The 18550-nt window shown below is 41.2% G+C and overlaps 1 protein-coding gene across 11 annotated transcripts in view; it reads left to right on the top strand.

Annotated features, from left to right (window-relative positions):
- PIEZO2 (piezo type mechanosensitive ion channel component 2) overlaps nucleotides 1–7476 on the top strand; it is a 287266-nt gene extending 279790 nt beyond the window's left edge. For all 11 annotated transcript variants that reach the window (XM_068192503.1, XM_068192518.1, XM_068192513.1 and 8 more), the window contains 4 exons: nucleotides 578–694; nucleotides 2673–2752; nucleotides 4045–4213; nucleotides 5129–7476. In XM_068192503.1, the coding sequence (XP_068048604.1) occupies nucleotides 578–694; nucleotides 2673–2752; nucleotides 4045–4213; nucleotides 5129–5381 (619 nt within the window). In that variant the 3' untranslated portion in view covers nucleotides 5382–7476. The remainder of the gene's footprint in view (nucleotides 1–577; nucleotides 695–2672; nucleotides 2753–4044; nucleotides 4214–5128) is intronic.
- Nucleotides 7477–18550: the final 11074 nt, after the last annotated feature.

Genomic DNA, 18550 nt, shown 5'->3' with positions numbered 1-18550 from the left:
TCCATTCTGTTGAGACCTTTGCTCATGTGAGCTTTCTATGGCCCCAGTGAACTGACTTTACAATGAAGTTCTTGAAAGAGACAGCCTAGAGTATAAAACTGTTGCGCTCTGGCTAGAGCACACCCAGTCCGTTCTTCCACAGTCAGAGATAGGCTTGTAATGAATCTGCACACTTAATTCAACTTTATTTGACATCCCCATACCCCTCCCTTATTTTCCTGGAAGCACAGTTTGCCCATATGCTTTCATAGCTACAAGCATTCAAACACTAGTGCAAAGAGACATTTTTCACCCTCAAATTGTATCTTGTGGGATACACTGTGAACACGAATGACTGAAAATTTTATAGACTTACCACAGTGACCTTCTGCTTGACTGCTGCCTTTCATCTAGGCCAGGAGGCCACAGGCAGCAGTAAGGTGGGCCTGTTGTGTCACAGAGGCAGCATACAGGCTTTCTGCCTTTGCACATCATCTGTCACGGGTGTTTCTCTGCAGCCCCCAGCAGCTGCCTCACCCAGCTTAGGCTATGCTCTCGTTGTAGGTTGTCAATGTGTTTTCCCTTTTACTTAAAACAGGAATCTCTCCCTTGGTGCCAAAGCTGAAATAGCGTCAGATAAACTTACCTTCCCACTAAAAAACCATACCAGAAGAGATATTGCTACAATGATGGCTGAAAATCAACCGGAAAAGGTGTAAGTTATTTTCTTTTTCTATGTATATGCAAACTTCCCCCTTTGAAGCCTGCTTTCCTAAGGTGGTCAAGCTTGTGCAAATGTTTCATTTGTCTACCCATCTATCCCCCTCTAATAACAGAGGCCAACAGCACTGAAGCCAAGTAATAGTAATATTAAAGGTTAAAACTTGTTTCCTATTATAAATGTAGGCTGAGAGGACCCTGAACACAGGATCATCAACAACAAGCATGGTGAAGCTATTAGTAACTTTTCTTTGATTTATTGGATAAGCACAAGTTCAGTATATTCACAGTCCAACACACCTTTGAGTTACATCAGTTCAACTTGATCTGAAGATGTTGCATTGATGATTTTTTTGTTCTAAATAACTATCCAGACTGTATCTCACATTGTTACTCTTGAATAGTACTAGATTGGCAAGGAAGTGTTAAATCACTGCGGTCAAAGGGTAACATCTGCAGTCGTTTCTGACATCAGATCTTTTCCTGTGATGGAAATTCACAAAGCATGCTCTTCATATGAATATCAAACAATATTCTACAGATATAGCCTTATAACATTAACCGCAGTGGTGAATCCTTTTAGATCTGAAAAAGTCTGGCTCTTCCTCTTCTGCCTTCTCACTGGAGATTACTTTACAGCAGTACTTTCTAAGTACTGCTAAGCCAACACATCATCCCTGAAGGCCACTTGATCTGATTTGTGGCCAAAAGAGTTGAAAAGTTTAAGCTGAGACCAACTGGGATTGTGAAAACTCTGAGAGGTTCTTATCTGTTAGTAGGTACAAATTAATTTGCCTTTTCTGTGCACAGCTGTTTTTCTGCACCCCCACACACTCGTACATCCAGATTGCTATTCCACATGTGATCATTGTGATTAAAAAATACTCGATGCCTCTTTTCTGCTGTATGAAGATACAGCGATATTTCCTGAGGTGATGTAGGGCCACAGAGGGTAGATTTTTCTCATTTGTGGGAAGAAATAATTAATTAATAATTCTCTCTGAAGTAATTAATTCATAATTCTCTCTTTGCAAAAGGCAATCAGTAACATAGACAATGGAGCTACATTTGCCTGTCTTGCAGTAGTTTTGTAGATTTAAGGTTTTTACTTGGTCATAAAGGAAAAATGGCTGTGATAGCTACTAACCATTTAGATACTTTGGCAGGGAGCTTTCTGCCACCACCTCTGCTGGGACAATTTAGCTGCTGAGCTCTTACCTTGTCTTGGACCTGCTGAAGTGATCAGAAGGGATTTTCAATTGGCCACCCTTCCTCGCCTGGTGTATGCAATGTAGCCAAGAATCACAGGATTTCTCTGAGAGCTCCTCTTCCCAGGAATTTTTCAGTTATTTGAGGAAAATGCTAGAACAGTGTCTCTGCTTTTAATGAAATGTGTCTCTCTCTAGATACTGGTAATTTATTCCCACTCAAGATGATTTGATTTTGAGTCCAGTGGAAGAACTTTTACAAACATCTTTCTTTAGAAGTTTGAAATCCTCCTAAAAACTGTGAAAATATTTCCCAATAAAAAAGTCTGGCAACAATTCTCATTCTTTTCAGGTGTTATTATCAAAACACCTTTCAATTCTGACGTAATAGTTGTGCTCACAACATATTTTTCTAGCTTGTTTACTAGCCTTTATTATATACTTTATTGTTGACTAAAAATGCAGCTTTTTTTAAAGGACAAACAAAATATAAAGTCTACATTCTGTGCAATCGCACGTGCTCCAGCCATGTGGAATTGATGGTGTGTGAATGGTGACATTATGGATGGAACTGATCTGTCTGCTGAAGTTCTGAAAAAGCATAGCTGAAAAATCCAGTTAATTTTCAGATGTGACATCTGAACACTATAAAGACAAAACTTAAGCCAAGAATTACTGGGAACTGTGTATAGCACCATTAGTTATTTCTAAATTATTTTAGAGGTATAAAAATATGAAATATTTGATTTCTCATTTTTTTTCCAGAACATTAGAGGAAGTGTATCCATACTACATCAAGGCTCCTAGTGATTCTCTGGCAAAACCCATAAAGCAACTATTGAAAGGTATGTCTCCAGACCATGGAAAAGAGTGTATGGTTTAAAGAAGTGGAAGGCAGCACTCACACTTGTGCATTCACAGCTGTATGAGGTACTTCAGTCTTAAATGCACTTAAAATGGGTTTTACTTGGTGTCTGCAAGCTTGAGGAGAGATAAGGTAATACAGTATAAGGCAGAAAATGCATCTCCAAATATTTTATCTTTGGATTTAACAGAAAGGACTCTAAGGATGATGTCCGTCTCCTTCAAGTCTTCTTTAGGAACTCTCTTCCTTTGTTTTAGGTGTAAGTGATTACAAGTTCCACTTCTCCACATCTCCCTGCTACCTTACTGTGAACATTCAGTAGTTTTGCATGTCTGCAAATGCAGCTCCTCAGCTTAAATGATGACACTGCATTATTTTTATGTTTTTTTTAAGCTATTCCTTCTTTATTGGCTACAAAGAATCCACTTTAAATAACTCATTGAATTTCAGAATCCATACAGGTACTCACAGACATACAGAATATGTGTACCCACACACATACATATGTGTGAAAAACCTGTTGGGCTGGAATAGTAGGAACAAGTCTTTATCTAAGAGCAATTTTCTCAACAGAGGCTAAATTTGGAGCTTGAATGTAATAGTAGTAGTGCTGTGTAGTATGTTCTTGTCAAGGTTCATCAAGAAAAACAATTCTTGAGGCTGAACCCAGCTCTGTGAGTAGCAAGGAGTGCTTCACTGTCATTGGTCAGGTCCCTAATCTGAGTTTCTTTGGAAGGGCTTTAATGTATACACTGCTGATGTACACTCAGGGGGACCAGAGTTCATCTCCTGTCTGTGTGACCAGTATGCATAAAACAGGATAGCACCCTTTTTTTGATACAAGAGAATACTATCTTTTATATCAGACACAAATAGTTTATGGTGATAGTTTCCCTTTGAGATACAGAAGCTGACTGCTACCCTTCCAGGTTCAATGTGTTTCTGTAGGTCTGAAATGCAGACATTATGAGTGTTATTGATATTTTGGCCTGAAAATGCCAGAATTATTTGACAGTTGTATGGAAGAGCATGTAATATTAAATATTTTAAATATTTAAATATTTAATGCAGATTCAGATAAGATTTGCTAAGAAAAAACACAGAAGTCTGGGTTTTATACTTTTGTATACAGAAATAATGTAAAATAGAGTTAGAAGAATTTTGCTTTTTCATTAGTCATTTTATAATGCAGATGTTTGAAGTATCTGTCTCAAAATGTTTGATTTTTGCAATTCTTGTTGTATATATATTAACATTTCTTTTTTTCAATAGAATGCAAGTGGGAAAATATTACAGTTTCCCTTGTCAAAAATGCATCTGAAGAATGGTGGGTTTTGAATCAGCTTGGGAAAAGACAAAAAACACCTCAAGAGAGTCTTGAACTCTTCATATTCAGTGATAAAGTCAGTCCACCAAGCCTTGGATTCTTGGCTGGTTATGGGTAAGAGGGAATCTTTACATCAAATTAAATAAAGTACATAAGATAGAAGTAGAGATGAATTTATTTGCTGATTTGGGGGGTTATTTTTTTGTTGTTGTTGTAGTGTTTGAACATTACAACATTTTGAAAAGGGGTTTTGTGAGATTTTCAAATCCATGTCTATTAATATTATCTAGAGAAGGATTAATATTTGCAAGGTCAGTATTACCCCTGATAACTGCTCTCCAGTGGGAATAAAAACAGAAGCACCCTTCACACAAAAACAGAAGCACCCTTCATACCAATTTCCTACTGAAGAGAAATAACTCAAAATATGTTAGTTTAGCTGCAAGTCAAGTTCTGCCTGAACTCTGCCTGGTTTTGGTGACCTTCTCAATCTTGTGGTTAGGACCCTAGGTGTCAAAGAGTTATGAAATACATCTCCACAGACAGAGGAAGGCTGGAGACTAAGCATTCCTAGGAGATACACCCTTCTGGTAGGATTTTGGAGAAGTCCCCATAAAAAGATTATCAGGGGGGATTATCAGGGTAAATGTTAGTTTGTCACCAGTTACTACATATACCTTAATAAAACATATAAGATATGAAACTGAGAGATTATTTGCCTTTAGCAGCCAGTGGCTGTCAGATTTCCAGTTGTGACTTCCAAGCTGTAACAGGCAGGACATGCAACCATCAGCAACTGGGGTCGAATGATTTAAGTCAGCAGCCTCAGCTGTTTATGATTCCAGATTTGTGAGGTGTTCTAAGAGATCTTATTTTCCTTCATCCTGTGGCACAGCAGAAACATGACCCTAATCAGAAATTGACATTCAGTCCATTGACAGACCACAGTTAGCCATGTAGATGAGCTTCCTCACACTTGGCTGCCCTTTTACAAGGCACGATTTGAACTCTTCCTTTCTTTCTTTTCAGAATTATGGGACTATATGCCTCAGTTGTCCTGGTGATAGGGAAGTTTGTCCGTGAATTTTTCAGTGGGATCTCTCACTCCATCATGTTTGAGGAGCTACCCAATGTAGACCGAATCCTGAAGCTGTGTACTGACATTTTCCTAGTGCGAGAGACTGGAGAACTGGAACTAGAAGAAGACCTGTACGCCAAGCTAATATTCCTGTATCGCTCACCAGAGACTATGATCAAGTGGACTAGGGAAAAAACTAATTGATCTCTTTGGCATCACACTGCAAATCAAGTTGGTTAAATCTGAATTTTAAAGGAAAAAGAAAAAAAGCACAATATTATCTTAAGAGCTAAGCCTTTTATAGTTGGGTAGCAATGATTTTTCACTGAAGGAATCCTGGAAGCTACGGCCTTAGGAATCCATGCTGCCTTTCAAATTAAGGATCAAAAGTGAAGAAGGTTGAATGATTTGTTGTTTTTAATGTGCCACTCCTCTACAATCTGGGGACTGCTTTGTAATTTAATCAGCAAAAAGTTTGCATCTTTGTCTGGCTAATTTAATTTTCCAGACAACCATTACAACTTAAGAGAGAAACTAAAGGAGTGAACCCACAGATTACTCCAGTGTACCTTCTTAATCCTTTCTGGAGCCACACAGTTTGGATTGTGCAATATGCTGTTGTACATCACTGACTTTCAAGCTACAGTAATGGGACACTGAGCCTTCAGGACACCCAACACCCAGGGTCACACTGGGAACTGAAGACGTTCTAGCCATACCTATTTGTAGAAAAGCAGAGGTTTTGATGTACAAAGGACACTGTGGACAAGCCTCTGTCAGCAAAAAGAAAACAAGTAACAATCTCTTGAAATGCCTTATTTTATTTGTATAGTCACAGGAGACATTTCCACCAAACATCAATGACTTTTCTCAGGAAAAAGTAAAAGCAACTGAAACTTGACACTTTGTCAAGATTAACTGATGGCTAGAATAATTATGGTGAATTATGGGGTGTTCTGCTGGGCCATTCTCTTCAGCATTACTGCTTTCCATTGGATGAGGAAAAAAAGTGAAATCAATGACCTAATGAGCAACTTCATTTCTTATAACCCTTTAAAGACTGAGTAGTGTGTGCTTCTATCTGCTCCCCATGACATGCTTTTTCCCATTTCGATGATTTAAGGCAACTGTTGTTTTGCTGTTAGCTGATACTCTTCTTCCAGTGTTTCAGGTATACAAAAATGTTTACATATTCCAAGTCACACTTTTACATCTGAGATGGATTTTTTTTTAAGTTCCCAAATATAGACATACATTTGAACTTGAGAAATGCCCTTTTTTTTCCTTTAAATTACTATTATTAGTGAAACAAATGTCTCATTAGAGAACATTGCAGCATGAAAATTTACAATTGCAATGTAGGTTTCTTTCCATGTTAAAAAAAAAAAACTGAGAAAAAAAATAATTGAGTGGGTAGGGTATGTTAAAAGGATATACTTGTAGTTTTGATTCAGTAATGACTTAAAATAAAGCACATGTTGCAAAGTCATTTTAGAAGTATTTTTTCCTCTGCCTTTTTACATGAAATGGGAAAAGTTTGACATTCTTCTTAATCTGTGACAAATAAATCTCTTTCTTGTAGTTAGCTGCTATTTATTATATGAATGATTAGTTAATCACCAGAAATAAACTAACATAATTTGCTGGCACATTTTACTGCAGAACTTCATAAAACAGCACAACTAAATGAAGTTGAAACATACTCTGCTGAGTGCTTCCATGACAAATGCTGTCACATCCATTCTATACTGTGAAAAACTAACACTTTGAGCACCTTGATGTGCACAAAATAAAAATTGCTTCATGATATTGTAACAATAAAATGATTTGATGACTGGAACTCACTGGAAGACAACCTGATTTCCTCTGAAGTGAAAAGGTGGCTACCCAGGCAGCATTCCCCCTGGAACATTTTGCTCCATTTTTTCCATATGTCCTGTGAATGAAAATTGAAATATACAGGGCAGCCCTGACATAGCAGTCAGGGATGCTAAAATGTCTTTTATAGTTAGATGGATCCTCACCTGGGTGTTCAGTGATTTCAAGGAGACAAACACTGGAAGGAGAAGTGTGAAGGATGTAGTGTGTTTCTAAAGGTACCAGCCAGCAGAACCATGCTGGCCACAGTTGGTCCCGGTTCCCTTCCTGGTTCCTTCTCTTCAACAGGCACTTCCTTTTTGTTGGGAAAAAATCTGTCTTCAGAATGAGCTGTACAGTTATTTGGGCTTTGCAAAAAATGTGCTGCTCTTTCTTTCATGGATTGATCAAACTTTGAAAATAAAAGGATTCTTCTGTTGGGTTTTTTTAATTTATTTATTTTTAAAACAGCCTATAGTCAAATCACTGATCTGGACTGGGTAGCTACCTGCAATGGGTGAGGAGTGTACCTTACCATCCTTTGAGCCCAGCCGTCCCAATAAAGTTGAACTGGCAGCCACTTTCCAGGGGCATTCTAGGTGGTCAATACAGGGACCAGTACCATCTAACATATTTATTAACATCCTGGAGGACACAACAGAGTGCCCTTTCAGCAGTGTGTGGACTTCACTGAACCTGGGTCTGGGGAGGCTTGCAATAATGCGAGTGTGCCAGCTGCTGTCCTGGGGCATGGGCTGGGCAGCTGCAACAGCAGGGGCAGGACTTCCTCAAAAGGCAGATCTTAGGATGCTGGAGAACAGGTACTTCATGAACTCTGGCAAATGCAGCAGAGTCCTGCCTCTGAGGCAGACTAACCCTTACACAATTCAGACTAGGTAGATGGGTTGGGAACAGCTTTAGAATAAAAAAAGACAAGACCAGGGCTGGGAATTGCAGTGTGCTCCGAGGCAAAGGAAACCAACAGCATACTGGGCTTTACTTACAGGATCACAGCTGAAAGTCAAGGAAATTTATTAGTCCCCTCTATTCAGCATTTGTGAGACCACATCTGGAGAACTGCATGGAGCTTTGGGGGCTCCAGTGCAAGAAAGATATTGACATACTGGACTGAGCAGGCAGCTGAGAGCACAACAGGTGAGGAGAGGCTGCAGGAGCTAGGCTTGTTCAGCCTTAAAACAGAGAAGTCCCATGGAAAAGCTTATTGATGTCTACAGTTGCCTGATGGTGAGATACAGAAAAGCCAATCTCTGCAGAACTGCATGATAGATCTGATTAAATAAAAGGAAAATTATTTTTATCGTGAGGGCAAACACTGGAGCAAGTGCCCAGAGAAGCTGTGAGGTCCTTAGCCTTGAGGGTTTCCAAAACTTGGCTGGTCAAGCCCTGAGCATCCTGTTATAAGTGGCCATGCTTTGGATTGTAGGTTTGATCTGAAACTTCTTGATGGCCCTTGCAATCTGAATTATGTCACGACTTTAAGATCCTGTCAGAGATGCAAAGTAACCTGCTGATGTGCTTTCCCAGTCTATGGATGCATTAGCTCTCTTGTTCTGCCCATCAATAGTCCAGTCCTTAAAACAGGAGGAGAAGCAGATTTCAGCTGCAGTCTGTTTTCCTTGGCTCTATTTAGAAATCTGCATGTGCTTACACAGGCAGTAGCATGAGTTTGTAAGTCAGAGCAAGGACAAGTGCTTTGAAAACACACCCAGCCATAATCACCAGGCATCCCAGAATTCTCACTTGTCTGTGTGACAAAGCAAAATGTTCAGCTTGCTCTGTTTGTGTAATTAAAGCTTTCACAGTTTTCCCTGATTTGGTAAACTGGTTAATCCCTGGGTAGTTAATACAAATAAATAAATAAACAAACAAATAAACAAACAAACTGTGACTGCTCTGCCTGGCACTGTGTGATATTTAAACAGGGTTTCTACTCTGAGTGCATATGAGCTATTTTAGATCAGGTTTTGTTGCTTCCTGCCTGAGGAAGGAAACCAGAGGAAATCCAATGCTGTATTAAATGCTTGGGGAAAACAAGAGAAAAGCAACCTGTGGGCATGCAATAGGAAAGGCAAATTCCTGTTCAGCAGCCAAGGGAGCAGGACCTACAAGTGCAATACAACCCTGACCCACTGAACTGAATGGCTACAGGGTTTTTTAGGTTACATTAAGTCAAGGTGGACACAAAGAGCTGGAGAAGAAATAAGTATTCAGAATCATTCAGTGAGAATGATTCATCCTTCAATCCTGTGTTTCAAGTTGATAACGCTCATGGTATGAGAAATCATTCACATCTTAGCTTCAAGAATTGTCTGAGGAATGTGCTGCACAAGTAGCAAGCCAAAGAAGGGACCACCAAACACTTCTTGCCTCTCCTGGCCTGACAGGCACTTCCCAAGGCCAGTTCCACTGACTGCCATTTAGAACTGTTATTAAAACAGAAATCTAATGAAAACATGCTATGAAGAAAACTAGTTGGACACTGGCTGATAAACAGGGAAACTGCAGGCTTTCTTAAGAGTAACTGGAGGAGTATTCATGTATGAAGGGAACTATCCCTCTTCAATGTGCAGAAAATACTGATATGCTTTACAAAATGCATAAATGAAAATACTAATCCTGTCTCATCCCAAGCTCTGGACTCACCAGATCATAAGCTCAAACCAGGATTGCTTATCTAGAGGGACACATACCACACACAGAGATTTGACCCTCTCTTCCTGCCTCTCCCCAGCAGCAAGATCACACACAATCATTTCCCTGGTATGGGGGGCCACAAATGAACCTATAAGGATCCCCTCCTAGAGTAAAGTTCTCAGTGCTGTGGTTCCAACCCAAACATCCTTCAAAGGCTTTCATGAGGTCACAACATTTTTCAGAGGGAATCTGGTCATAGTGTGAGGAATCTGACACCTCCACAGGGCCTGAGGCAGCCCAGCTGTGCTGGATGTGCTGCATTGCTGGACACCAGCTAATGCCTGCTCTGCAACTTAGGATTTTGCCTTGCATGTTCAAATACATCAAACACACACCTGCATGGACAGTGTGCATCCATGCATGTGTGTGCCTCTCTCTCTCAGCACAATTTTGCTGTATTAGCTGTCATTAATATTTCAAGCTGTTGTCTCCTGCAGCTCGTGCTGGGGTAGAAGAAGGAGCTGCCAGAAGACACAGACGTGACCGTCAGACTCTTGTAGCAAACATTTAGGGAAAGCACATTTTTAATGTTATGGCAGCAAGAGTGAGCTAATGCAGTTAAAATATTTATGAAGCCTTTCAGCTGACATCTCCAAATACCTTGTAGAGCCCAAACCTTGGAGGTCAAGGCAATGTATTAACTAGATATTCATCCAGCTATAAAAAATTTTTCCTGTTTTAAACAATGCTGGGGAGAGGAGGGAGGGAGGGAGGAAGGGGTGGATCACAGAGAGAAAAGAGTTGTAAAATTCATCACATATCACAAGGAAACACAGGGAACTTTTGGACAAAAATTGAACTGTATCTTTCTCCCTTTCACAGAAAGCCTTCTAAAGTTATCTTTTAAAGGTTCAAAATATTCTTCCTCGCAAAGGGTCACAAAATAAGGATGAACTCCAAATACTCCAAGCTTGATACAACACCATGTTACCTGGCCTGCAAATAGGCAAATGGGATCTGCAAAAGATGCCAATTTTTTATATTCTTATTCGATAGCTCACCATCAGTTGAGCAGAAACATGGTGCTTACAGCTGATGGCTTGAGAGATGAGCAGCTTCTTGTGGTCTTGTTATTCAAAGGGGAAGGGAAAAAAAAAGAAAACGCATAAAGGAACAAATAGTTAGATGAGAAAAAAACTCAAGAAATGCTTCTATCTACTAATTGCTCTGATGGACACATAAGCAAAGTAAATCACTTCAGATTGTTTCAGTGGGGCCCCTAGAGGTCAAAAATCATCATTTTTGCATGTTTGGACACTGCTTGCTCTCTACCTCATGCCTACTGCAACCAATGTGGCTTTTTCTGCTGGGCTCCATCCCTTGTCATCAGGTCTCACGTGTGCCACATCACAGATCCCTTTCCCTGTCCACTAAAAATCTGCACAAGTTCACAGCTGCCAGGGTTCTGACATAGAGATCCCAATGCCAGCCAGCCCTGCCTCCTCCCCAGGGTTCCAGCTCAAGTCCAGCCTCAAGCTCTCTTGCACAGGCAGGCTCCCACTCATGCACTAGCACAAGGCACTGGGAGACAGCAAAGGTTGGCCCTTGAAATGGCACAATTGTTCTCCCACCCCCAAAAAAAAACACAATAAAAGAACTAAGGAAATCTAGCAGAGCTGAAAGTACTTCATTGCAAAACAAAATGACTGAAGGTTATTTGTGAGCAAGGAGACAAAATGCATTTTCAGATGGCTTTTTGAATCATCCTCAGATAGATGTTTATCTATCTGAGCTGTTTCTTTTAAAGTACTCAGCCAGCCCATCTGGTACTTAGCTCATGATGTATGGATTCAGAACATATCCTTAGTACTTTGTTGATGAAGTAGTATTTCTCCTGCTTGTTTTGCTTAGACAAGACTGCACAGCCATTCCACCAGGTCTGTGGGATTTATGTAGCTACTTTAACTGCTTTCAGCTAAAAAAATTTTTTTTTAAAAATTGGCGGTGGTCTTTTTAGGGGTCCAAAGGAGAGGAAGGGCACTGGTCTCCACCAGGGTTTCTGCCAGACTCTGAGTCTGCTGTGCTGGAGCAAAAGGTAGATCCATTTCTCATTTTCCCTGCTCCAGCCATCCCTTTCCTTTTCAGCTGACCAAGCAGAGATTCAGGCGGCCCCAGGTCTCCTTCCAAATACGTCTAGGGAGGTGCTCCCTATGCTGAACATTTCCCCACATCTCCTAGGCAGAGGCTGGAGTCACCAACAAAAGTGGCCGGCCCCAAACGGAGAGTGCCACCTTCCACTGAACTCTGTAGGGAACACCTCTGAACCGAATGTCTTGGCTGCAGCCCGGGGAAGCCAATTTCAACACCTTTAGTCTAAGGTAGAGTCTCTTTTTCCTGTGGCCAGGCTTGTTGATACCCTTGCACTAAGCTCAAGCTCCTTGACATCAAGTAAAGAGCAGGGCATGCAGAGCAGTGAAAAGGGCATTTTCCCAGCCAACAGCCTCTGAGGGATACATTGGAGCATTTCCCTGCAGCTCAGCACAGCTCACTGAGGTTTCCTCCACTTCCAGCTACAAGAATATGAACTACAGGAATAAGGATGAAAGGATTTGGGGAAGCATGCTGTCTACACAACCAACTGAAAATGGACAAACCTGCCCTAGAGCTCAGTGACTCAGGAAAGAGCTTTTCCGCCTTTCAGGTCAGGAGCTGAATAAGTGCAATGAAACAGACAGAGGAATCAACTTCTCTAAAAGGGACCTCTCTAAAAGAGGATGTACCCATTTTGAAGTTTTTCCTTATTAGTCATGCACTGGCTCTCACCAGAACTATTCAACATGTAAATAGTTGTAAGCCTTCTTTACTACAACTTTTCATCTTGCAGTATTAATATGGGTCACACCAGCAATAAAAGGCAATAATTCTGCTTGCATTTGGGGCTGCAGTTCAACATGATATCTGGAAGATAAATGAAAAACCCACACATACACATATATATTCTGATAGTCACTTGTTGAAGAGAAGCTTTAGTCATTTAGCAGCAGCACAGAATTATTTAATACTTATTTTTATGCTTCCTATATGGTTGAGGGCAAAGACAAACATGCATGAAGAAGATCATGCATACCCTGAACTGGGGCATCTCTTTCCACTGACCATGCAAAGGGCTAAAGTACTAAATGAGGGAGCTAAAGGATGGATCTAAATCTGTGCATGTGAATATATTCACCCAAATACAGTTCTCAGCCCTACTAGTTTTAGACATCTGGTGAAGTTTTCCATTATATTCTCATTGTCCAACTTAAAGGTAAACACAGAGCAATGTGCAATTTCACTCATCTCAAATCACATTGGCACAATTTCTGGAATACTATGGCAACAGGTAATATGGAAAAATGATGCAAGGGTGACCAGACATGAGGGATTGTTAAAGAAAAACCAACAGTTTTAACTCTGAGAAATAAAATCAAATGCAACCAGCGGTGTTTACAGAAATGTGTTTTCAGTTTCACCTGGCAACATCTACTTCCAAAACCATTCCTCCTTCACTATTACAAATTCATCTGGAAGGTCCACAAAGCAGAGAGGTTAGCCAGCTCTCAGTGCAGTGCATCTTGCTGCTGACTAGGTACTGAACCTTTTTTTTTTTCCCCTCATCAGTTTTCCCAGCCTGTACTTATGAAACCTATCAGGATGGATCAAAATAGATCAAGGACTGTTGTAGCTAATCAAGAGCACGATTTGGCTGCACTTCACCAAGATTCAGACACTGTGATTCAGCCTGAGCCAACACTCTAGTTTATGACTTTGAAAAACCTGCTTCCCATGGTTGAGTTTAACCTACCGATGAAACCCACCCTTTTTTGCCTGTATAACTCCTAACTCACATAAGCCCCACAAAAACAAGGCAGCAGTAAAGAGGAAATTAGAGGGGGGAGAGTTTTAGAGAGGGTGAGTTAGGGATGACTATTAGAGGTGACAAATACAGCTGCACCTACACATAGCTGACAAGGGCTCTACACTGCACCTGTTCCTTTTTAACCCTACACATGCTGTGGATGGAAGGGTGGTGTATAACTTTGCTGTGGCAGCAGCATCATTGCCAGAAAGGCTCCGACACTGATGGAAGGCTCTGTCCAAGTGCATCTGACTTTCACAAAGGCAGACGCTACAGATTCAGTCCTTTATGCTACTTAAAAATCCATCCATACATGCTTATCTTGTTGATATAACAATTAAAACATTTGCTTGCAGGTGTTTATAGCCTCTTTCCATTTATAAGTATAATGGAACAGTCAGAATGAGAAATTAGATTCACAGAAGTCAAAAAGACCGAAGTATGGATTCTCAAAGCAATTGTAACTTATATCCCATTTTCATATGAAATCAAAGAGCATTGGTTTGGATGTCAAGAGCAGTACCACTCAATTTTTCATCTCCTTTGTTTTTAAGTAGACTCTTTCAGCCAGTGGAATAGGAATTGAACTCTGAACCATGGTGCAAGCATCTGATTATTTCTGTTTCTGGAAAGTATGCCTTTACTTTCATCCTCTCTCGCAAGCAGTTACCAGCCAGCAAACAAGAGGAGCAAAGTTCCCAGTATCTGCTGCACAAGCCCATGCCCTCTGCACAGGACGACCTCCTGCAGCTGCAGAGAAACAGTTAAAAAAAGAATCAGAAACCACACTGAGCCATTATAGTCAGTGAGTAATCCATTTCTGCTGGTACACTATTATACAGCTGGCCCTTCATCATGCACACTTCCTGAAAAACATCCACACCAGGAAAAAAAAAAACTCTCCACAGAAAGGATGGCTATGAGACATGACTGTACCCCATTTATTAAGAATGTTTTATAAAGCATAAAATTGGACTCCTTTCAGGTAGTGACACTAGCACAAGTTTCCAGACTTTTACTGTCAAGATTAAGTGCCACTCAATTCCAAGCCATAGGAAATGTTTATGCTGATCAATCCAGAGGTCTAAAACAGGAGTCACCACACGTTCCCTATGACACCCTTCCTCCCACAAGCTCTCCTTCCACTTCTGCCATTCCCCAGGCTCCTCACCAGGATACAGGGGCAAACCTACATTTCATGCTGTTTCCTAAGCCCAGATCTGGTCTCTGGAAGCAATATAAAACATTAAACAATGTTAGGAAACAAGTAAGATTAGGTAGAGAGACTTGGGGTGATTAAAGGAAGTTCCCATCTTCAACTGCCTAATATGTAGCTTTAGAGAGCCAGACTCTTCTCCAAGGTGCACTGTGATGGAACAAGAGGCACCATTCACAAGTCCCAACACAGATTCCCATTAGATATGAGAAATATTTTTTTTTAACTACTAGGGATAAAGAAACTTGTGGGGTCTCTGTCCTTAGAGACATTAAAGTCCAGCACCTTGCTGTGAAACTCTTCTACTTCCCTCTCTTTGACCACATCAGACTCTGTTCTTAAAGACATCTGCAACACACATGATCACCATCTCCTGGGGAAAGGTTATTTCTTCAACTTTGTTCCCGTGGAGAGTACTGTTTGCATCTAGGACGTAGCTATTACTTCTTCAGTCTGTCCATGTATGTGCTTATTATAGCTGATAAAATGTCCAAGGGTGGTTTTGAAAAGGAGTTCCACTCCTGTCAAAAACAACATTGGGGTGAAACTTTATTACTGACTAAATGCTTCAGGACTCAGCAACCAAAGCAGATGCTGCAGCTCACCCCAAAAGTTTTACAGGCACTGCACTTTCTGTCTTCTCATGCCTCTCCCTTCCTTTCCCCGCCCTTCATGAATACTGGCTTGGAAGGTGGGATGGGAAAAGACAGAGGGGGGAAAAGTTATTTTTGGCTGTCAACTTCTAATGGCATGCCTGTCCCATAAAACTCTTCGGAGCTGTGCGTCTCACCCTGAGTCAGAACAAAACCAGGCCTGAAATGGCAGAGAAATTTCTTTGTGAGACACAAGCTGTCCAGCTGCCAGCTAGTAGCAATAATGTCCCAAAGCACTGACCTGCTCAGGGCCTTGAGCCAGCAGAATGCAGGCACGGGAGCCTAGGGATATAAACTGCTTATAAACCCACTGGATGCTTAAGCCCACATTCGTCTCTGAGGCGAAATTCCCTCAACGGGAGCTTTCCTTGACTTGAAAGGGCTGAGCTCAGAGTCTTTGCCCCGTGCAGGGCGGCAGTCTAGACATGCCGGCGTGGGCGGTGGGGAGGGGGCTGGCAGGGGGAGCTGCCTCCTGCTCTCTGCCAGGAGGCTCCTGCAGCCTCCCACCCCTCCTGTGCACTGCCACCACGGCCAAAGCTGCGACCATCCTGCACTTGCCGTGGCCCTTGTCTGAGCATTTAGACACAGCATCCCTACAAGAAACACGGAACCTCCTCAGAACTGACATGGGGAGGGTGAATGAAGTATAATTAACTATGTCACATGATTGCATAGCACATCAAGAATTGTCTCTCTCTTCACATCTTCAGTATTGGCAGCAAGATCAAGACTCCTAAAAAACTCTTTGGAGGCTGTTATGGCACTGATTCTCAATACATTGTTTAAAAGCTTGAAGGCTGCTTATTTAAAGTATCTAACACAGGTGGAAGACCCTGAAAAGAAACTGATTTTAGGGAGCAGGTCTATGATGTAATTTCTCCTTTTTTAGGGTTTTTTTTCTCTTTTTTCAAACAGAGCCATTCAAGTTAACTGAATTAGCACATATGCCTCTCCAGACACCATTCAGCACCTAATCAAGTGGTAGGATAATAAATACCATGTGCTGCAGCAGTGTCTGAACCTTAGTTCTTGAAGGTTAGATTGTCTTTACAGCTTTGCACCACACTGGGACAAAAAAATTGCATCAGGTAAGCAGTGATTTCATTGCATCAGGCAAATGCCACACAGAAAATAAAGTTTACAGAAAATAAAGTTTACAGAAAATGTGGAACATGTGAGTCATGCAAAACAACTTTTCTGCTCTGCTACTTCAGTAACATAAGGCAGAAGTTACCTCTGAACTGCTGAATTACAAGTGAAATGAAGAGGTAACATTTCAAGGTAAGCAGATCCCTGCCTAGGTAGAGCTGTCTGACTCTTGCTGGGAGGCAGATACAACCTCTCCAAACCAGACATCAACTTTCCTAATTGAAGTGTAGGAGATGTTAGAGGGAGGCAGAGGGAAAGGTGGATATGGATTTTACCTGTGATGTCTGCATGTTCTTGAAATAACCTTGACAGAATAATTAAATGTAATTTAGAGAGGGAAATGCATTATTTATGGATCTATTGCAATAACTAGCGGAAAAGTAGATCTTCAGCATTCTGAAGATAGGCAACTCCCCAAAAGAGGAAGGAGTGAGCAACAGGGAAAGTAGACGGACTCACCCAGCTGAGTTAGAAACAACTCCATGGACTTCTATGACCTTAACAAAAAGGCTATGACTGAGAACAGATACCCAGATCTCCTTTTTGGACAAGCATTTTTCCAGAGCTAGTAGAGGCAGTTAGTTGCCCATTCTCCTAGCTTCCTTAACTTTCAGGCTTACTCTCAGAGCCAAAAAGTCTGTACAGCCAAGTCTCTGTGCTCACTACTAGCAAATTGTTTATTTGCCGTTCTCATGTTCTGAGTGAGATAAAAAGAAGATCAGAAAGGCTCATGTGAAGGTGAAATAGTAGACCTGGTCCTAGCTCAAACCAACTGAACGGGTTAGCCCAATGTCTCCATGAAGCAACTGGCATTGTCTTGTAGGGAAAACAGGGAAAGTGATCCAAGCACCAGCCAGACCTGTCTATAAAACACACCAATCAATGGCAGCACGAGACATGCACACACAGAAGGAAACACAAAGAGGGTGGAGGAATGGAATCAGCTAAGATCAGAAGGCAATGGCACAAACCAGTACTTTTGAAAGGCAAAAAAATGAATGCAGATTTGAGAAGGTTATAAAGAGATTTAGTTTTGGAAGTCCTGTCATGGAATCATAAAACTAGTTAGTTTGGGAAAGACCTTTACTATCACCAAGTCCCACCATTAACCCAGAACTGCCAAATCCACCACTAAGCCATGTCCCCAAGGGCCATATCTACACATTGTATTGAACTTCCAGGGATGATGACTCCACCACTTTCTTGGGCATTCTATTCCAATGCCTGACAACCCTTTCAATAAAGAATTTTTTTCTTGATATCCAATCTAAGCTTCCCCTGGCACAACTTGAGACTGTTTTCTCTTGTCCTGTCACTTGTTAACCAGGAGAAGTGACTGACCCCCACCTTACCACAACCTTCTTTCAGGTAGTTGAAAATAAAAGAACCTCTGAAGAAGTTACACTGTGTAGTCCAGTAACTGATATTTCAGTGAGTTTTAGCCCATAAACTTTTGTATTTTGGGTCTCTCTCCACCGTCAGGTACAGCTTTGACTGAACATTTGCACATTCCAGCAGCTGTTTTATTTTATTTAGCATTCAGCCTTCTTCAGCTTTCATCACAAGGATCTGTAGTCTGTTTTAGAGCTGATCTGGCAGAGAAATCTACAATGAAAAACTTTGTGCAAGAGCTCCCTAAGATCTCCAGGTCTTACGAGTTTGGAAGACTGCCAGCCCTCTCCCAGTGATTTCCCAGCTCACACTCAAAGAATTTTCAGAAAATTGGACTGACATTAAATAAAATTTTACTCCCTAATTCCCCAGGGGCTGGAATAAAAAGGCAAAAATACATATAGGTTTAGGCAGATGAATAATTATACAACATAGAGAGAAGAGCACTGGAGGACTAGTGGAATTTGCTGCTGTCACAGCAGGATGGCTGACCCCAGCTCAGCTGTGGCCATAAGCAGCTTGCTGGGCCTCAAGGTGTTTACAGGAGAAAACC

This window comes from Anomalospiza imberbis, chromosome 1 (genome assembly GCF_031753505.1).
Source record: "Anomalospiza imberbis isolate Cuckoo-Finch-1a 21T00152 chromosome 1, ASM3175350v1, whole genome shotgun sequence".
In the NCBI taxonomy this organism is placed as follows: domain Eukaryota; kingdom Metazoa; phylum Chordata; class Aves; order Passeriformes; family Viduidae; genus Anomalospiza; species Anomalospiza imberbis.
Note: the sequence above shows the minus strand (reverse complement) of the source record. Positions and strands in the feature narration are given on the sequence as shown.